The sequence below is a fragment of the Heterocephalus glaber genome, unplaced genomic scaffold, assembly GCF_053883595.1.
Source record: "Heterocephalus glaber isolate CG9 unplaced genomic scaffold, H.glaber_assembly_v1.0 deba00000942, whole genome shotgun sequence".
Lineage (NCBI taxonomy): Eukaryota > Metazoa > Chordata > Mammalia > Rodentia > Bathyergidae > Heterocephalus > Heterocephalus glaber.
This window is the reverse complement of record NW_028258174.1, coordinates 3176763-3199071: the sequence shown is the minus strand read 5'-3', so window position 1 is coordinate 3199071 and position 22309 is coordinate 3176763. Positions and strand designations below refer to the sequence as shown.

Sequence of the window (22309 nt, the reverse complement as noted above, 5' to 3'; positions counted from 1 at the left end):
CCTAAAATCCAGGGGTAGGGGGCTCACCCAGGGCAGCCTAACACAGCATCAACAACCCATTCCCTCAGCAAAAGGCCCAGAATCATCTGGCAGCATCATTAAGGAGATACATTAACATCACTCTTTCCCTTTCTGCAGAATGGAGTGGGCGATGTGATGCCACACCCTGAAGCTTCCTCCAAGGTCTCAGGCAATGCACTCCCAGGGAGGCCTGCACAGGAAGCCGCCTCTGAGCCCATGCCATGAACCAGTAGAGCCAGGCCAAGGTACAGAGGCAGTTCCTACAGAGGGCACATTTAATATGGAATCTCACTCCACACAACTGAAAGGGACTGGTGTTGGTGTTGGGGTGTGTGTGTGTGTGTGTGTGTGCTAGAAGGAAAACAGATGTAAAATACTATGAAAACAAAACACAATCAGATACAGTACATATTGAATAGGAATACAATCATCCCACTAAAAGGAACACTAGGACCACTACTCACAATAAAGACCAAATAATAAGAACAATCTTGTAGAAAGCAGCAACTCATCTGCCTTAGACCTCTGAAGGCTCTTCTGCAATTCAGTCTTCACGTGTTTATCTGACTCAGTTAAAGACACAGAGTGGAGCATGTTCAGTGAGAAAACCAACTACAGCGCTGGGAATTTGCTGATACTTAGTTTGGGTATGAGATCCATGGATTTTAAGGGAGCTCATGTCATTCTCACATGGGTTTAAGAATGGCTCTTTAGCTAACTGTGATGTTTGTGTGTGTGTTGATATCCTTCTAGTTTAAAAAACAGATTAAGCAAAACCTTTGTAAGGAAAAGGAAGAAGCTAGCTAACAGAATTACAGCTGTTACTCTACACTTACTAGGCAAAATACCAATTAACAATAAATATGAAAATGTCCCTGCCTCATCAGTGACTTTAGGATGATCCCTTCCCCTCTCCCTGCTCAATAAATAAGTTTGCAATAAGGCTGTAGATGGAAGGAAAATGAAACGGAGAAACTAAATGAATGATGAGACCCATTCTAAAAATATCTGTGGATGCTGTCATCCGGTCTCTGATGAGAGTCAGGCCCTCTGTAATACTGGCATCTGCAGGGAAGACAAGCTTTTGTCTAATTATCACCATTAAGTTACATGATGCTCTAAGGAAGGGAAACGCCTCCAAAACCACACCAAACATAACCACCCTAATCAACTTTAATCTGGAAATGGAATGTAACTGTCCCATTGCTGTCCCCCCCCAACTTAATTCCACTGTGAAAAATGTGCATTTGTCAGTTGGGTTTTTAATCTTCTTGGCAGAAAAAGAAGGAACAGGACCCCAGTACTAAATATGACATGGAAGGAAAAAGAGATGGTAGAATGAAACCCTCACATCCAGAAATCCACTAAGGTTATCAACCCTTTTCCAAGTTAGGACTAATTGCGTTTGAAGAAAAGTCTGCTTGAAAAATCAAAATGAAAGTGAAACGCCATTTTCTTTACTCTTTAGAAATAAGGACAATTTAGGGCTGGGGATTTAGCTCAGTGGCACCGTGCCTGCCTTGCAAGCGCAAGGTCCTGAGTTTGATCCCCAGTACGGGGGTGGGGTGGGGTGGGGTGGGGTGGGGGATAAGGACAATTTAAGCAAAACTTGCAACTTCTGGACCCAGCTGGGGACTAAATATGGAGGTTTCAGGGCAGAGAAGGAGCAGATCCCTCAGTCTGATGGGGCAGCCTCCTGTGGGGTGACAGAGGCCACGTGTGGCTTTCAGAGCTTGCATGTTTTCAGTCCAGTACAGACATGGCAGACACATCTGCCTGCCTGCCACCACCTCTGCTTCACTCCCAGGAAGACCAAGGGGATAGTAACCCATTATGAACCAGTCATCTGCCACCATCCTCAAGGGTTGGTGCCACCTGTCTTTTGCAGGTCTTGGGTTAGTTAGCCAAGTCCTATTTTGAAACTCCAAAGCAGTGGCAGCTCCCATAGAGTGCAGCTCCACAGCAGGCCTGATGCATTGCTCAGACAAACAGGCTAACACTTTGGCCTGGTCATCTTTCACTATCTTCTAGCTTGGAACTGATAATGAAAAGGAGTTGGTGACATTCATGAAAACCAGCTGGGTGGTCAGTAATGACATGGGCCTGGCTGATGCAAATCTAACCCTCAGCCTGCAAGAGGGGAGAACCTAGGACCTGCAGCTCTACAAAAATCCATTTTGGCAAATGCTGTCCACTTGCCATTCTAGGCACTAAATAGTTTATGAGGGAAAGAGAACAGGTAGGGACATTTCAGCCAGGCTGAAGGCCAGGTTTGTATTCAGTTGAGAAACCTCCGCAAAGGCAAGTCAAATTTCCAGGAAACCTGGCTCCCTGGCTCTGGTACTTTCTAACAGGCAAGTAAATACTTAATGTAGAAGGTGAGGGTGTATTAGGGAAGCCAGAATGAGAGACTTTTAGTGCAAAGGTGATGCTTGGAATGATACACAAAGGCACTCAATTATACCACACTAGTTAAAAAAAATTCTTTTTAGCAGCTTAGTGTAGGTAAAAAGTACAGGCTGACTTGTGGAAGTGCCATACTATGCTGCCTCCCAAGAATGCCTAGGGCTTTTCAGGGGAACAGAGAAAGCCTGCTTGAGAGGCTCATGAGAGTCCCCTCAAGAGCCTCTGTCTCCAGGGCACTTCAATGCCTAGGCCTAGTGTACACGGCCCTTCTGGCCAGCCAGCTTTTGTGTTGTGCTGACAAAACACGAGGGAAATGAGAAGGGACCTCATAGCCCTTCATGGCAGAGGGACAAGGAGCTATGCAGAGAGGCGCCGGCTCTTCTGTTGCTTAAACTCTAGGGATTACTGATGGCTGTATAAGTCTAACATGAATGGCCTATCTCTGCCTTTACATGGGCAGGAATTACATCAACCAACTTTCCTCACGGACTCAGAGACTGACATGGCAGAAATATGATAGGTATTGATTTGCTGTTGATAGAAGGTTGCAGAGATTCCACATTTTCTTGATTCTCAATTTTTTCAAACTATGAAGATATGTAAAGCTTGGGATTATATATTCTCCTAAAGAATCTTTTTTAAGGTAAAAAGTCCACAGGCCACTTGGATCCTCTCTAGTTAATTATCCTTAATTATAGTATCAAAAAAACTTCAGCTGGGAAACACCTGTGGGATCACTGTCTTCATGCACACTTTATGGAGCATGTGCACTAAGGCGTAACACATTCCACATTTTGTGCTCCAGTACTACTGAGAACAAACACTCTGCTCATCAGAGGGCTTGGGTTCAGTGACCCTTGCCTAGACGGCTCTTCTCCCCACCCATCTGAATCATGTCCAGAATGCTCCTCCAGCCCCAGCCATCTAGGCAGTCCTGTGCTGAACGCCTGTACCCCTCACCTGGCACCTAACCACTCAGTGCCCAGAATGGCTACTTCCTCATTGACTTCTGACTCCCAATATGTTGAACTTCTTGAAAGCAGAGCAAAGTCTTCAAGTCATCTCACTTATGGAACATCTGCTATTTCAAGAACTCTGCCTTAGATACGGCATTTGTCTCAAGCAGCAGATATTCCAGTAAGGGTAATAAAATTTTCTTGATGGTCCTAGTAGCCTAGAAAGTGCAAAGTATAAAACAGGTGCACAGTAAGTATCAGCTGAATAAAACATCCTCTGGAAGAGGCTGCTCTTTTCTGCCCATTCAAGTGTTTAGCATCCTTTCACTGCTACTGTTTCTATGACCTATGTACACTGCCAAGAGTGCTCAAGGGACAGATCTAGGATTTGTAATGCTTTTTTGGAGAAAAGATGGTTTCCAATTAAGTTTCTAAAATTCCTATTCTATATAAGAAATGCAACCACTGTGGAAATCAGTATGGAGATACCTCAAAGAACTAGGACTGGAAGTCCCATTTGACCCTGCTATTCCACTGCTGGGGATCTTCCCCAAAGAATTAAAAGAATCATACCACAGTGATATATGTGCTCCCATGTTCATAGCAGCACAGTTTGTGATAGCTAAAACTTGGAAACAGCCCAAATGCCCATCAACTGGAGACTGGATAAAGAAAATGTGGTTTTTTTTATAAAGTGGAGTACTACTCAGCCATAAAAAATGAGAAATTAGAGACATTTATAGCTAAGTGGATGCACATTGAGGCAATACTCTTAAGTGAAATAAATAGGACACACGTGTAAATACCAAATAGTTTCTCTGGTGTGAGAAACTGAAAGTGTAAATAAGGACTAAATGTATAATAGGTAATGTGAAATAGGAAGAAAAGGGGCAAAGGGGAAGGAAGTGGGAGGGCTACGGGAAAGGATAGAAGGGAATGGGATCAATATGAGAAAATGGAAAAATAGGAACAAAATCTTTGTAAATAGGGAGGACTGGAGGGGTTGGAGGGCTGGGCAAGGGTGAAAAATAAGAACCAAGAGAGACTATGTAAAGGTGCAAATTTCCAAGGATGAATGTCATTATATTGTATACCTAAAATGTACCGATGATTAGAATGAATAATCGATAATGTAAAATAGGAAGAAAAGGTCCAAAGGGGTAGGGGTAGTGGGAGGGGCAGGGGAAAGGAAGGAAGGGAAAAGAAAAATGATGAGAAATGGAAAAAATGGAAATAAAGTCTTTGTAAATAGGGAAGGGTGGAGGGAGTGAAGGGAGGGCTAGGAATGGGGAAAAAATAAGAACCAAGATGCATTATATAAAGGTAAGATTCCCAATGAGAAATGTTAATTGTGTTGTATACCTACAATGTACCAATAAAAGAATTTAATACAAAAAAAAAGTTTAAAAAAAAAAAAGAAGAAATCAATATAATATTCAACCAATTCTTAATAAAGAATCCTCCTTCCTTTCTGCATATCCCAGCATACACACCCTTTCATCACTAGCCCCCAAATTAACAGTCCTACTCTAAGTCTCAAGTTGTTGACATTGATAAAGTGACAAAAGAGAACTGTAATCCAGGAGGAAATCTTTAGCATCATAGCCATGACCTGAATATCACACTGTTTACCTTCACTGGGTACGACACTGTCCCATGTGACTTTTCCTGCATTTACCAGGTGTGGGGGTTATGGTGGAGGGTGAATGATGGGAGTGTGCAGACTGGGATGCCCTAGATCTCCTCAGAGTGGGTGGAAATGTAGGTTCAGTCACTGGTCCATTGAGTCCAGCTACCAAGTAGGGAGCAAGGGTGGTAGTGGTATCCCTTCTTTTCCTTGTTTAGATATACAGGCTTTTGAGAGATCATCTAATTTTTCCCAGTACTGAAAACCCAATGTTAGCCCTTGGAGTTCCATAAATAGTTCAAACCACTCATCCATCTGTAATTGACTAGGACGTAGAGTTGATAGATGGTAACTAAGAAGTAACCACCACACCAGGGCAACAGCAGAAAGAAAACAAGGTGGCTTCAGAAATGAGAGCACAAGCCATCCTGCGTCAGCATGGCAGGTCAGATGTGCAGATTCCAAGAGTGAGTCTGCATTTGAGCAGTTCAGGTGGCCTGGCTGCTCTCTGGGTGAGCACCACGGCTCCCAACCAGTCTGAGCCACCCGGCACAGGGCAGCCTGAGCAGAGGATGGGGATTTGCAGAGAAAGCTCTGGCTTGAGGTACCCAGCCAACAGGCAGCAGAAGGGCTGCCTTCAACCATACCAACACAAGTTTTCCATTTATGACTATGTTTGGCTGTGTGGCTTTCCTGATCATTTCTGGGCATACAAATGACCTGGATGTGCCAATGAATTACAGTGACACATATATAAATGTAGGCTAAGTGGAAATTAATTTAGAATTTTGTCCTTTAACCCTTAGCCTTCTCTTCCTGGCCACTAATTTCCCCTGAGGATTCAAATCAAACATAGATATGAATGCTTTAAAAAAATTCTTATAGTCCAGACTTCTTTCATAAAATAAGGGGAGGGAAAGAGAAGGGAGAAGGAGAGGACACACCAACACACAAACCTTTAATCAAACCAAGACAGGCAATTAAAGTTCATCCTTCAAAAAACACTGGAATAGCCCTCTGAAACTTCATGAAATGATTCTCATCTCTTAATAAATGAATGTCATGAATTTTTTTTTTAGCAAAAAGGTTATTTTAAAAATAGAAAATATGTATCTATTGCTAGGAGAGAGACAAAAGCAGACCCAATATCTGCAAGACAGGCCAGTGAGCCTTCATGGATGGAGCTTTTCAGTCCCATCTGGCCGCTGCTTTCTATGAGGACGCATCTGGAGGAAAGAGAGCAGCCTCATCTCTCAGGGTTCTCACCCCAATGAGAGCTGGAAGAGATCTTAAGGGTAGAGTGACTGTTTCCTGACCCCCCAGATTGTGTCCTGAAAGGAAACTACCAGCTTTTAAGAGCTCCAAGGCCAGATCATTGCCAGAATCATGCCCATATTGGATGTTCCTCTGCTCCCAAGAAAGCCCTAGGAGTTCTGGGAGCAGCTCTTCATTTTTAAGCAGTCTGTCGGGGGGAGAGCCAAGATCAGACATCTTGGTTCCCTCCCAACAGCAGGAGAGCCACAGACAAGACAGATAGACAGGGCAAGTTGTCCCCTCAGGGACTGGATATCAGCCCCTGGAGAACAACAGCTCCCCCAGGAAAGTTGAAGTCAGAAAGCCAGGGTGCTGGGCGAGCCTTTAGGGGTGCTAATGGATACTCTGGTACCACATATGGCTTTCTCACTCCATCTGTGGTAGCAGAAATTCCCTGTGAAAGTGGGAAACATCAGCCCCCCAACAGGTGCTCAGATATTGGTAGGCAAGAGTTCTAGGGAGCATCAACTCCAGAGGGCACAGGTTTCAGCTAGTAGGCCAATCAATCCTATACCTGTTTAATGAAAAGAAATCTGACTGGTTCTAATTTACTGAGGAGAGCAGTCACTCATGGTGTCAACAGTGTAAGACTAGGCTGGCTGCTTCCTATATTCTCTATTTAATTTGGGGGACCAAAGTCACAGTACACATTAACTTTAAAAGGGTGACAAAAAGACAGTAGCCCACATCAGAGCTCATCCTTGTAAGGGAGGTTTAAATTTTAACTCCATTTTGCAGATGACCAAACTGAGGCTCAGAGAGATGAGTGACTCGGCTCAATGACACATGGCCACAAAAACAGCAGCCACCTACTACAAATCTCATAGGCCGTCTGCCATAACACGGGTCCTTGCTCAACTCCAAGGGAGCTGCAGGAAGGCTTTTTAACTCTGCAGCTCCCCTCAGAGTCAAGCCCCAGGGACCATGTGCTGGAGTGGGCAGCTGGTTCACATCCAACAGTGAGGAGCTGGCTCTAGAAACCAAACACAAAGTACAGCAAGGGTCCTGCTGGGCTTCTAACAGAAACTACTGTCTGGATTCAGCCTCAGCTCTGACCTATTCGTGTGGAGCTCCTGAAGTGGTAGGGTCTGTGTTTTTATGCTCCAAACAAAAGACACGGGGGAAACACCAATGTGATAAAAGAATGGGGCCCTTTAGAGCAAGGCTGCCCAACAGAGTCGGCACACGAGGTGATCACACTGCCTGGGCCCTTTGCTCCAAAGGCAGGCTTTGCTCCCATGTAAAGCAGTCTTCACTCCAGGACAAATGGCCACTGCCACTGCAAAGTTTCCCCATCCAGCCACGCATTTATTGAAGGGAAGATACTATTTGATTCACCTCTGTCCTCTGTGTCCAGGAACTCAAATTTCAGTTAATGAATTCAGCCTTTCCTGAGGATTTTCACCAACATAGAGTCTACTCCATCACCAGGCTGCCAGCTCACTCACAGGCAGAACACACTCCACAGTGAGGGACACTTCCTACCTGACAAAGGCGAATCAGGAGGAAAGGGGGAAAGGAGCCAAAGTCCTCAGGGGGTTGCTGACCCCTTTCAGCAACACTCTGGAGCAGCATTTCTTAGAACACTTGTGTTATGGTTTCTTGAGGAAAAAAACATTTATTCAAGATACCAAATTTAGGAAACATTATATGGCATGTGCTACTCTATATAAAGTTCTCAAAGTGTATTCATTTTTAAGGCTTTAAGAAGTCCTGTTGGAAATATATATAACTCAGTTTCTCTTTTACATTTCCCAAACTTATTTGATCACAGGATCTACTTTTTACTTCATATTCATGAATAGCTTGTGGATAAGTATTCTGTGGGACACTTAGAAATGCTGACCTATGGGACCTTTAAATATCTGAAGCATCACTGATTCACAAAACAAACTTTTAATTCATTTTAATTTCTGCAACTTTAAATTTCAAGACAATCTGGAGGACAGAGTAAAGCAACACTTTGAAATCAAATGTACACATCAACAAAACCAGGGAGAAAGTGAGTGATGTCTCTCACAAGGTACAGAATCCTGGGCCGGGGATTTAGCTTAGTGGTTCTGCCACCTGCCTCGCAAGGTATAGAATCCCCATTTAGGAATGAAATCCAGTATGTTTCTCTAAGTTGGGGAAGAAAGAGCAAAGCCACGGAGGCTGCTGGAAGGTCATCTCTTCTGTCATGGCACCAAAGGGCCTTCCGGCAAGCTCTTTTCTCCTATCTTCCCACAGAGGGGTATGCCTGTGAGAAGCGCAGGCCACCCCAGGGAAGACTCCACTTACAGAAAATGTTACATACAAGAAGCTGACTGTTTAGCATCATGAATGCACTAAAAGGAAGCACGTAATGAGATCTTAAAGTTCATAAGAATTGAAAGTAGTAATTTTGGTGATATTTTTTACCCCATATCTGTTTCATGTAATTTCTGTGGCCAAAGGAGACCTCCCCCAAGGCCACTTACAAATGAACTTGCTTGAAGTGGGAGCCACAGAGGTTCTGACCTCATGCTTACCAGGCTGGTCAGAGGTGAGCACAGGTGCAAGATAAAACCAACAAGCCCAGGAAGAGCAGAGGCAGTGCTGGATGCCACTGCTTCCCAGGAAAGAATAATGTATGCAGAGACGGTACTAGTCTCTGCAAGGAAAGCCCTTTTCATGGCTGCATCAACCTTTACTGTCATCAATACTAAAAGATCCTGTCAGTAATCCTCTCCAGGAATGACAAGTCAGACTTCAGGCTTTCTGAAAAATTAAGAATAAAGATCTCAACAGACACAGAGTTCTTGAGGCTGGCATCCTATAACCAAAGGCTACCATCACAGTTCAAATAATAGTATATTCTCCAGGCAGTATACAACAGGTTGATATTTACTATGCATTCCATTCCCTAAAACAGAAATATCTACTTCAAGAAAAACATGACATAGTCAATATTACCTGTATTTGGTTAAAATTAGTCTTATCCCCCACACAAAGTGTAAAAACATGATAGAATCACAACATTCAAACATCAGTCAAACAGGCAGCACAAACTTACCCCTTTTGGGAGGTAGTCTACATATAAATTCTAAGTGGCTTCCACACTAGCATACCCCTATATTTCTTTACAGTTCCATATCATCACACAGCCCCTCACTAGGGCCATTTCACAGACAGAATGAAGGCTTCAAGTTAAAACTGCATATACTCTGCACATTTAAAACTATGATTCTATCCTCTTTGGACAAAGAGAGAACAAGTATTCTGAGAGACTTAGGGATAATGTGGCCAGTGGCAGAAACAGGAAGAAAAATACCTCTCCCCTCCCTATCTGACTTCTCTTGATGGATGTTTCCCAATTCTTACCATAAAGTAGTAAGTACAACATATTCATGATGGGGTTGTACATGCATGACTGTCCCCTGGGGTGGCTTATGGGACTGTCTTATGCCACCCAAGGGGACAGTCACACACGTACCATTGGTGGTTCAAGCTGGTGGGAATGTGTTAAACACAAAACTAAATTCTGAGCTACTTGCTGTTAGGGTCCCCAAATGCCACAATGAAGACTAATGACAGAGCCTGTGAATTTAGACATCTTTCGACATCAAAACTAGGGTAAGACTGAAGCTACTTTCCTTGTGTGGGGAGACATATGTCCAATTCCAGAGGATTTACTGGAAGCTCGGTCTTGCAGTCACCCCACCAGCTCATGGCCACCTCTCTGTCACCAGTATGTATGTGTACCCCAAGCTTCTGAGCACTGAAGGAAGACAGTGTTCTGCACACCCCAGCAACTGGCACTCATGGAAAGGCATGGCTGTTTTTCTTCTAGAGACAGACCCACAAGTCAAAGGATTTTACATGTTCTCTAAAATAAACAGGTGTGAAACTCCCAGCCCTCCAGAGAAGCATCTCATTGTTTCTTCAGCTAGACATCAACTGGTTAGAGCTGCTCCATGAGCACTACAAGAAGGTTCCCACTAGGGCCATGTGACCTTCTATGATCAAACAAGAAAATCAGTATGAAGAAATACTAATAAAAAAGAGGCAAACCAAGAAAAGTTGCTATAGAACACCTCTTGGGAAGCAAGGGTGCTTAATTCCAGAGAAGTGACATCTGAAATTCTGACCTCAGGCCTGTTTTCCCAATTCAAGATTGCCTTTAAAAAAATGAAAGTCACTAATTTAAAAGTAAAAGATGGGTCTGGGGATATAGCTCTACAGCAGTGAGTTTGCCTAGCATGTACAAGGTCCAATCCCCACTTACTGGGAGTATGTGTGGGGAGGGATAAAATGCTTTGGGCTAAAAGTGCTCCCGGTTGCTTCGAGCAGCAATTCATTCCAAAGCAAAATGGAAATCCTATACCCAGAAACCAGACTTCCTCTTATTCCTCACCCCTGCCCCCACTGTCTTTATGATGGTTTTTTTCTTGCTCTGTGGTCATACTGAGCTAGTTTACTTTCTGGAAAATTTGGTAACTTTTCATTTTTAACTGAAGGTCACACCTTCTCAAAATGTTCTAAGGAAAACATGACTGAATGATCCCAAGTTCTGTTAGAGAAAATAATGAAATATATGACCCCAAAAGTAGTAATTTCTCGTTATCAAAAACCAGTCATCAAATAAAAATTTTAAACCTATGTATTTAAATCTTCCTTAAAGGATTTTTGTATAATGTTTCATAATTATAGACATGTAAGAAAGGTCTACTATTCAATTAAAAGGGAATTTACAACTGAAAAATCATGGAGAAACTGATCCTACCTGTTCTTCTGAACTCATTCTTTTCCAGTGAACTAGGAATTGGCTTCCTTCTAACTACAGCCAAATTAACACTTGAGTCTTTAGAAGCCACAATTGCACTCCGCCTCTTGAAGGAAAAAATATCACTTGTTTTTCCAAAAATCAAATATCTAAATTTCTAAAGTCCACCTTCTACCAGCCCAAGCTCTGGTATGGTACTAAGTGGCTGGCATGGAAGTACTGTCTTCCTCTTTAGCTTCCATTACATTCTTTCACCAGCTCAAGGGCTACTAAATGACAAGAACAGATGTCCAGGTTCCACTAGGGCCCTGCTTATGCCTGGCAAGCTGAGCTTTAGCCTCCCGAGGCTGACATTCCCTTTTCTACAGCTGCCCACAGGCTCCAGTGAGCTCACCAAAGGGGACCCTTGTAATTCCTTCACTATGGAGAGGGTTAAACAAGGCTGGATTTTCATGGCTTTGAAATCCTTTTTTCTTCCACACAATTTAAAGAAGGGGATAAGCAGTTTGGTGAACTGACTTAGAAAAAAGAAGAGGGGAGGGAAGGGGAGGGGGGGGAGGGGGAGGGGGAGAGGGAGAGGGAGAGGGAGAGGGAGAGGGAGAGGGAGAGCGAGAGCGAGAGCGAGAGCGAGAGCGAGAGCGAGAGCGAGAGCGAGAGCGAGAGCGAGAGCGAGAGCGAGAGCGAGAGCGAGAGCGAGAGCGAGAGGGAGAGGGAGAGGGAGAGGGAGAGGGAGAGGGAGAGGGAGAGGAAAAAACCCAAGAGTGGTAGGGCACAGAACAGAACCCTTTATCATGAAGGTGTGTGGGGTGCAAACCTGTGGCAGAAGCACCCAGTGCTCTCCTTACTTCTTGAGAAAAACACTGCAGAGCAAGCTCATCTATTATCTGCTACTCTGGCTCCATCCAGAGCACATCTTCTTTTGAGCTAGAGAAAATTAGGAAGAACTACTATGGTTCAAACCATTTAAGCAAGATGAATTTGGGGTCCAGTCATGTGACCCTGAAAACTACTTAAGCTCTCTGGGCTCTGCTTGGTCTCCGGTCAATGTGTTTACCTAATTGCACTATACATATTTCAACCTGCTGCATTTTACAAAGCATTTTCACATACTACTGTGAATGTGATTCTTGTAATAACTCTGAAACAAGGGCAAGTACCTTCATTTTATACAACAGGAAACTGAGGCTCAGTGGGTAAGTGACATGCTCATGATGGCAGCTAGAAAGGAATGTATGTGGGACTAAACCGTCAACTCCTGATTCCAACCAAATGCTTTTCTTACCACACTTCTTGCTCTTCCTGGTTACAACAGCATTAAAATGGCTACCACTTTAAAATTCTCTGTCACTGTCACAACTCATGTGACGCTGATGTCATTTATAGGTTGCGGAATAGGGAGAAGCACATGTGTAATTGTTCCCTCATACAAATCTTGTATTTTTAAGTTTTTGTTTTCTTAAATGTTTAGATCTTGAGTGCTAACTAACAAAGATGCCAATTATTATGCTAATAAAGATGAAAAACTAGATCTTGGTTCTGGTGGAAGTATTCATATATATGAAAGCATCCAGAAATTTACATTCTGCAATTAAATGAAAGTCACTGCAAATTGTCACTTTACTGGAAAAAAAGATGAAACCACAACACCACAGATTAACAAAGGTGGTGTTGGATGTGACCCCTTCTAAGAAAGTCCTCTGGCTTGCATCCTTCACCTTTAAGTATGGCCTAAACTTCTCCCTCCTTTTCATTTTACTCTCACCCATACATTATGCAGGGCAACCTGTGTCACAGCTCAGTGAGCGTGATAGATACAAAGAATGAGATGGGGGGGGTGTGGGGGGAGAAGAAAGAGAGAAAAGAGAAGAGAGAGAGAGCATTTGCACTCTTCTTACTGGAATCCCTGAGGTGTCAGCAAACTGTGGGAAGGGTGCCTGATACCCCTATCTGACGGCAGGTAAAACTTTGAGATGGACTGACCAGGAGCCACATTACTGTGCCCTGCTGCTCCACAGTTCTCCACATGAAATTTAAAGTAAGCAGAAAATAGGGTCCCCATCACCCCATCTTGTTACGTCATAGTGCTGGGCACTGACCTGCTTTGCCCACTTCCCCTTTCCTCAGTGATCCTTCAGCCTGGCACCCAGCTCTGAGATGAGGCCTGCTTAGCACCTGTGAAGTTCCCCACATTCAAACCAACAACATTCTGTGTGGAGATGAGGGAATCAAAGTTAAAATCCAACCCATCTGCATCCATGAGTTCACTTCGGATAATGGACTCCATGTCACATTCCAAGCTCCCATTGAACATGTCCAGGTCCAAGTCGCTGGGGAACTTCTCATGGCCCATGACGGGAAGGTTTGCACTAGCTGAGTACAAGGAAGAGCCTGAGAGGGAGTCCGAGAGGGTTTGCATAGACTGGCTGACAAGAGACTGCTGCTGGTGTTTGGCTGACCCGAGGCTGCTGGAGTCACTCAAGCCCATGTTGCTGACAGAATTCGACAAGGCACGGCTGCCACCTAGAGCGCCCTGGGTTTGGTGCTGGTGGTGGAGCAAGTTCTGATTGACCAAACTCCCCTGATTAGGCTGGGCAGCAAAGGACATCATTGGGTCATTGCGAAGCATCACATTCCGGCGGGAGTTCTGGGCAGACACAGCAGTGCTGGCCTGGGACATCAAGGGATCTGACTGAGTCATCATGACATCGCTGTGGCTGAGCGAGTCAGAAGTGAGCAGGTCTTGGAGTGTCTGGTTGCCATAGTGTGACATGGAAGAGAAGGTGGCTGGCTTGTTCTCTTGGATGGTCTGCATGGGAGACTGGCGCAAGGAGTTCAGAGACGAGGGTCCAAACACTGTGCTGTTAAAGGAGCTGGTTGGAGAGCCTAGGCCAGAGCCCTTGGTGGTGTATGGGAAGCTGGAGCTGCGCTGCATGAGCGCCCCAGTGGGCGATGGCTGGGATGACTGCAGCGTGATGTTATCCAACAGGTCATCCATGAGGTTATCAGCCAGCCCATCATTCAGATTCATGGTGCCTGCCATGTCAGTCAGCCGTGGCAGCTCCACGGTGCATGGCTTGCTTACAGAGGGTGACAGGCTGGCTGAGCTGCTGTAGAGCATTGGGGAGAGCGGTGCATCGTCATCTTGGACATCATCCAGCTCTGTGGTTGCCAGGATGGGTGACAGACGGCCGCTCACTGTGCTGGCATTGGAATTGGTACGTGAACGGAAGTCCGTCCACGCATCAAGCTCGTCGCTGCTGCGTGAGGTGGGGCTGCCAGGCCACTTAGAGAGCTGGGAAGGACTGTCATCTGCAGACTCTGGGGCAGTCTGCAAGGCCGCCTTCTTCTTGGCTGCTCGGCCACGGCTCTTGGTATACTTGTTGCTGTTGTCCATGGAGACGGCCCGCCGCCGGGGAGCCTTGCCACTCTTGCCCCCATCAGGATTGATGATCCACCATGAGCTCTTGCCAGTCCCCTCATTCTGGACCCTCATGAATCGACTGTGCAGAGACAAGTTATGCCGGATAGAGTTCTGCAGAAAGAAAAGGGAAAATTCACGATACGAACCAGAATGGTCCAAACCACCCTCCTCCAATTTCTGAGGCAAAAGATAACTAAAAGATAAACATTAGCGCACTCCTTCTTGACTCACAATAAAATGACAACATGTTACAATAGAAGGTGTTATGTGTAGGAGGTGGGCAGACGGTTTCATATCCAGGAGATGTTAGGAACATATAAGCGCAATAACATCGTTTTCCCCAAATTCCTAAGTTTTATTGTTCTTTTTCTAATTATATGTCCTACATTACAGTTCATACTTGTACTTTATTACCCACTACTCCCCCCCCCTGCACTTTGCAACAAACATCCCTGAGTCGCTGAGGATAATTCATTACCTGGGTCTCTTCCCCCATGAGCACGGAGGCAACATTTATCTTTTCTTAACCATTTCTATGGAGACAGAAATTATATAACTTTTTTTTTTTGGTACTGGGGATCGAACTTGGGTCCTTGTGCTTACACAGCAGGCGGCAAAACCACTGAGCTAAATCCCCGGCCCCAGAAATTATATAACTTTTATCTATCCTTTCTGTGACTCCATCATGACCCAATTTCACACCTTATTCTATAACATCTGGCAGACATAAGAATAGTAGAACATGATTTTCTACGTTGATAAAAGAAGTAGGCAAGCCTCCTGTGTAGGAGAATTCAAATAATTTATATAGATACTCTTCCCTCAATGCAGAGTAGCTTCCTTGCATAGAGTACAGTACGAAAAGGGGGAGGAAAAGTACTGGTGGAGAAATGTGACAGACAATATCTCAGCCAGGTGACCAAGGTCAGTATCAGGAGGTACAAGCCACGTTGACAGTATATGCTCTTGATACAACGTGGTGAAAATGGCACTTCTGTAGTTTTCTTTCTCAAACCATAATCCCAGTCAAATCATGAGAAAAACATCACACAAATCTCAATTAAGGGCCATTTACAAAATGCCTACTCTGTTTTCCTTAAAACTGAGACAGCCAAGAAGAACCCCAAAGACATGACAGCTAAAGACAGTGGAATACTCAGTGGAACAATATTGGAACACACAAAGAGTATTAGGCAAAGATGAGGACAGTGTGACTAACACAGGGACTTTAACTCATAATAATGTACCATAATTAGCTCATCTGTTGTGACACACGTACCACACTATATGATGTTAACAACAGGAAATTTAATGCTGAGTACACGGAAACTCCATACTGTCTTCTTATAACTTTTCTGTATATCTAAAACTATTCTAAAAATAAATGATGTTTTAAAAGTAAGGCAAATACCCTCAAAACCCTAATGACTACTGTACCCACCTTGCAAGAATTTTCCTCCTAGCTTAGTAGATACACCCAGTTGATAGGGATGACCCAGATTCAGCCCTATCTCTGTCAATAACCTACCATATGACCCTGAACAAATAATCTAATCTGTCTGCAACAACTGTAGCTTTCCATTTTCATTATGGCCTTAATAATATCCAAGTGCCCTCCCTGTTAGGAATGACATAACCATGCTAGACAATAATATACTCCAAAACGAGTCATGCTATGAAGTCAAGGTGTTTATGTTGCTTTTATAAAGTGCAGAGGCTGTGGTGAAGACAGCTCATGGCCTGGGACAGATTCATTCTAATCTATAAAATGTCTCATGTATAGTACAGAAGAGGAGTGGATGGTATTCTCCACCTCTGGAGCAGCACCTGCAGGCCAGATCAGTTTTCATTTGGAAGTTAAAGATAAAAGGTATTGCCTGATACTATAAATATGAACAATCTTAAAAGTTACCATATTTTTTTAAAAACTGGGAATCATTAACTATATTTATGTAAAAGATACAAATACATGTGTTCTACCAGAATGATTTTAAAATACAGAGTCAGTAGGATTTTTACCACAAGCAAATACCCGACTTTGATCCCCGGTACCAAAAAAAGAAAAAAAAAACACCCCAAAATATTCAGCCTCTGCCGTGTATGTTCCCTTGCAAAAAGGGATGGCAGTTCAGGCTGGGCAAAGAACATCAGCAATCCTAGGTCATAAGTCGCCATTTCTACAACTACAGTACCATCAAAAGACATGTGAAGGGCCGGGGATTTAGCTCAGTGGTTTTGCCGCCTGTTGCGCAAGCATAAGCTCCCAAGTTCGATCCCCGGTACCCGCCCCCCCCAAAAAAAGACATTTAGGAGAAGCCAAATAGGCAACAAGCTGCGCATCTGATGGAACAAATGTTGCCCAGAAGACTATATTCTGCTTCTTTTTTACTCTTACAGTTTTTGGAAAAGAATAATGGTATATCTACTAATGGTTCAGAAATCACATTTCTTTAAAAAGTAAAACAATGGGCTGGGGATTTAGCTCAGTGGTTTCACCGCCTGCTGCGCAAGCGCAAGGACCCGAGTTCGATCCCCGGTACCAATAAATAAATAAATAAATAAATAAATAAAAAAAAAGTAAAACACTTTATGAAACAGGTATGAAGTATGCTCTTGGTGTACATGCTGCATGTTCAGGAGTGGTAAGTGCAAGGTGGTTCCATTACTGAGAACTTAGATGACTTGAGGTATTGAATAAAAATATGAACACACGAGCTTTGGGAGTTCCTAAGGCCACGGGAGCAATGTGGATACCTCCCTGGTTCTTCCCACCTGGACAGCCCCCTTCGCTCTATATTCGAGGTGAGTCACACCAAAACTCACAATGAATGAGCAATCTTAAAAAAAGCATCCAGGAACAATATTTTAAAAATATATTTTAGTTTCACAATTCCAAGCCTACTAAGAAAAAGAACAAAACATTGTATAGAACTCCAAAATATTCCATATAGATTTTCTGATGGCTGTCTCTTACTATGCCTCTGACCTCCAATAACATATGCGTGTAATTTTATGTAATTACAAGCTCCAACTGGTTAACTCTGGAGACAGATAATAAGCTTTTCTAAGGGAATGTGGTAAAGGGCCTGGAGCACCCACACTGAGAGTCAGAACCACAGAGTGTCAAGGGAAGTACCATGAAGACTGCCCACCCACCCGGGTCCCAGTGCAAGCGTGAAGAACTAAGGGCATGTCAGGCCAGATTACAGCATGCTCAGTTACTGAGCCACAGGGTTTAGGGTTGCTGTGCCTACTTGCAGTTAGTATATCAGTGCCCTAATTTTACATATAAAGGTTCAGGCTAAGAGTCAGTGAACAATTGAACACAAAGTCCTATAGCTATAGTACCTAAAGAACCAAAACTGAAATTAGGTTTCTCAACTCTAATTCAATGCTTTTCCTATGACCCTTCATAGTTTCACCGCCCAATTATTTATAAGTCACTACTAAATCTATCTGTGCTAACAATTCAAGTAAAACATCTAAGAAACTAACATTTAAGAAGGATTCAAAAGCATCTTACTATCATTATTTTATGAAATAGTTTGTGCTAATAAGTTGGTAGGTCCTTCCTCAAAAATTCCGTTAAGGATTATTTTTCCCCAAAAGAAACTCTGTCTCTCAGAAGAGCAAACATGAAAATGTAAGCTTGCTCTGTAGCACTTGCTCACCTTTCTTCAGGAAGGTAGCCATCAGCCGGGGGGATTTAGCTCAGTGGTTTCAATGCCTGCTATGCAAGCGCAAGGACCTGAGTTCGATCCCTGGTACCAAAAAAAAAAAAAAAAAAAAAAAAAAAAAAAGAAAGAAAGGTAGCCATCAAAGCACTCTAAGCGGAGGATGGTGGCTACCACACAAACTGATACCAACCACCCTCGGCTTCTAAAGCAAAGCCTACCTTATTAAATGGGTGATTAGTTTCGGTGTTCAATCTTGCTTGATTCATTTTAGAGGTTTATTAGTGGCAGAATACACTCCCTAAGGCTTATTATCTACAGAATGCTCAGACAGGTTTTTCCAGTTACATTACTAAGACAACACATACAAAAACAGGGCCACTACCATCCTCACAGTCCTCCTCTTAGCAGCCTTCCACTCACACAGGCTGACCAGCTTTGCATTTAGAAAATCCGTAACCTGAAAGTGGGGCAGAGACAAAGGCCAATCAATATGGCTCACCTGTCCATTTCTGGTACAAATGCCCCAACTGTGCCAAGGTCAGATGCCAGAAACATTCTACTATGTTCCTCAGAGGTCGGGATTCTAATGACTAGCTTCTCTACCTAAGTTCTGGTGAAGGAGGAAATGTAAATAAGCATCAAGTAAAATATCAGCACTGGAATGTTTTTCCACATCTTATTTGATAACAAAAATTAGTGACAAAATGATTTCTGTAAGATTTTGAATGATTCTTCTCTTCCTTCAATCCCAGGACAATTACTATTACAAATATTTCTTAGTTTTCCACTAATTCATATTATCATCCTACTAAAAAATCTAAATTTCTAAGATTTTACATTAGTTTGGAGATTGGAAGCTGAAGGTAATAAAATGGTGTGATAGAGATAGAGTAGTTTTTCTAATCATACCTAAATATACTTGGCAAAATACCCTGTGAGGCAGGCCAATGTTAACTGGCTAGAGAACAAGGCTTCAGGCTAAGGTGATCAGTTACATATTACCCACTAGAGCTCCTACTGCTACAGACAATGCCACTGCCTCATCATGCTTATCTTCTACTGGAGGCAAGAAGCCACCCAAACCCCAAACCATGGGAATAGTTCTGGTTATTTAAATACACTACTTACAAAATAAGATCCTGATGAATTAATAGGAAAGCAAGCATCTCTAGGAAGAAACTTCAGCGTCAGAGACAACACCAGCAGTTTCCCTCTAACTTGGATCCAAGGATTTATAAAACCTTTAAAACAACTCTACCACAATGTGTCTGAAGAAAGAGCAAAGAATACACTACTTCATTTTTATATCGATCTCTTACAAAATGACTTACAATGAAGCAGCCCTGCATGGGGCCAGAACACCATCAGGTATAGTTAATTAGTAATAGAACTGGCACCCCTCTGTCCTCCACTGTGGAAGCTGCAATTACTGGCAAAGCCCTCCAAGAAGCACCTGCAGGAGGTGCATGAAGGTGCTAGCATGAAGGAATTCACACCGCACAGTCATGCTGACTGCCCTGTGTAGCCCGCTGCATAGAGATTCCTTTGCTTGACCCACCTTGGAGGAATCAGCATAACGATAACCACACTTATCAGAATCTGGTAATTTTTAAAAAATATAATGAATAGTTTTCTACAGCAAGATACATTTCTTGCTGATGCTAAAGTGTCCATACTCCCTACATGTACATCAAGCCATTTAGTTGTGAAGAGGAGCTGACCTAAGATTAGCTGTCCAAGACAAGATTCCTGAAATGAAAGAGTATTCCAGCAATAATTCACAAAGTGGATAATCTAACACACAATTTAAGGTAGCCAGGGGGAAGGAGCACATGATGCTGAAGAAAGACCCCAGGCTTTGATGTGTGTGTGTTGGAACCCTGGCTGTGGCACTTGCCTGCAATCTTAACCAGAGCTGCCTCTTTGGAAAAATGGAGGTTGAAACGTTCCTTGTTCACTGTTGGGACCTTTGGGAAGATAAATGAAGCTCTGTATGCATACTACTCAGTAAACTGCCAAGCACAAAGAAGCTCCCGACAACTGTTAGACCCCACACATGGAAGCAGTGACATTACAAATGTTAACTTACTGTTTTCCGAGCATTGTATACTTTGAGCCAAAAGGCAGAGGGTAGCTCCTTCTAAGAAAGGACCACAAACTTCTTAAAGTATGTCAAAGGTGCTGTACCAGTTAAGAGTAACTGGAAATGTCTTAATTGTTGCTACCCTATGTCTGTCCGCTTCAGCCCCTTGCAAGCCATGTTTACCTTGTGAGACTGTCCACTAACCCAGACACCAGCTGCATAAGCTTCCCCTGGAACACAGAGGGTTTTGTCAGGGAGCAACATGTGGTATCAATTTATCTTTCTCAGCAACAGCAACAAGAACTCTACTCATTTTAAAAATAAAAAAGGAGTTGTGTAATTTAACTCTTAACACTCCTTGCTTTTTATTTTTTAAGACAATCCCCTCCTCTTTCTTTTTCGGTTGCCTGGAGAATAACAAAATGAGTTGCGATTGTCAATTCTGGAGCCAGGCCCACCACTTCCCACCAGGTGACTGCAAATGTCTCCTGGTCCTTACACAGCATTTTGGGGGACGGATGGCCAAAGGCTTCCTTTGAATGCAGTGTTCATCTGCCTCTTGGACAAGACTAGCATTTCAATCAAATAGGGCTGAAATGGTATGGGCCTGGTGTGTGCATTGACAACTCAGGATGAGGGTAGCAAACACCTGGAACCTAACATATGCACCTGCTGAACCACAGATGACAAGGTTACACAAAAAGCCCAATGGAGGATTGGAGGTCAGTGTGCCACAGCAGAGGAATCCAAAGAGACAGCTCCAGGAGAGAATATGAACAGGTGCCTTTGGTTTATGATAACAGGCTCTCTCAAAGACAGGCCCTTGATTTCTTTTCAGAAGCTCTTCACCCTGCCTGCCCATTAGAATCACCTGGGGAGACTTTAATCATTCACATCTCCCAGAACTTGATTCAACTGGTGTAGTAAAGGCACAGGCACATTTTTAAAACTCTTCAGATTATTCTAATGGACTAACTGAAACCACTGGAATGACCCCCTAATAATCCACTGAGATCTGAGTCCAACTTAATGATTCCTAGTCTTTCCCAAGTTTGGTGACACAGCAGTGATGTCAGGTTCAAGTTTCTACCATTTAGAAGGGTGAGAGCTGGGTCAGAGATTAAAACTGTGATTATATGAGCAAAATAAAGCAGAGAAAGCAACTGATTCAGATAACTGAGGTCCAGATCTGCTTTTTCTTAAAAAAAAAAAAAGATAAAGTTCAAGGAAGGCTCCTTGACCTTGTACTGCCTTGAGGAAAGTAGCTTCTTTCTGCCTTGTGGTACATGCAGAGGCCTGGACAGAGAGGACCAGTGGGCTTTCACAGAATCAGGCATTGATGCCAGTTGAAGAGGAAGGCTCTAGGACAGTACCATTTCCACAATTTTCTTAGACACTGCTGGAGTCTAGTTTTTAGCTGCCTTCTCTCTCTCTTCTACTAGATTTTATCGACTTTGGGGTTAACATAGTCTTTAAAAGCAAGTATAGACAGTATGACAGAATAAAGCAGACCTGAAGTCAGAAGATTATTATTTCAAATGTAATACCACCTATAATGGCCAAAAATAAGCCTATCAGGTTAAGAAAATGTAAATAGGCCGGGGATTTAGCTCCGTGGTTTTGCCACCTGCTGCGCAAGCGCAAGGACCCGAGTTCGATCCCCGGTACCAAAAAAAAAAAAAAGTAAATAAACCTTCATAAAAACTACTGCATAATCAACTGATATCTAAGATAAGTCCCAGTCTAGTTTGACTCTTATACTTGTCTGAAACTCTTTAAAAAGTTTAAACCACTAGGGGACATTTTTTTAAAAAACAATGTTTTAAAACAAATATTTTTGGGAACTTAGCTGGAGGAATACATTTCCAACTAGAAACATGATTTCCTGTTAAATTTGCTGACAATAAATTCTCTACCCACAGAGATCTCTGGAAACATTTGTTTTAAGTTTTCATGCAGTAGGCAAGTGACAGGTTCTGATCCCTCATTAGGAGGAATAAAATAATAACCATCTAGTGATGCCAATAATGAATCCATTTTCTGTCCAGACAATCCTAGCC

The 22309-nt window shown here is 43.2% G+C and overlaps 1 protein-coding gene across 2 annotated transcripts in view; it reads right to left on the bottom strand.

Moving 5' to 3' along the window:
• Positions 1-22309, bottom strand: part of Foxo3 (forkhead box O3) — a 119653-nt gene that overhangs the window by 6670 nt on the left and 90674 nt on the right. The window contains exon 3 of one of the 2 annotated variants that reach the window (XM_004855421.4): positions 13165-14600. The exons of the other annotated variant lie outside the window; for it this stretch is intronic. Coding sequence (XP_004855478.1) covers positions 13200-14600 — 1401 coding nt within the window. The 3' untranslated portion in view covers positions 13165-13199. The remainder of the gene's footprint in view (positions 1-13164; positions 14601-22309) is intronic. 2 annotated transcript variants of the gene reach the window in all.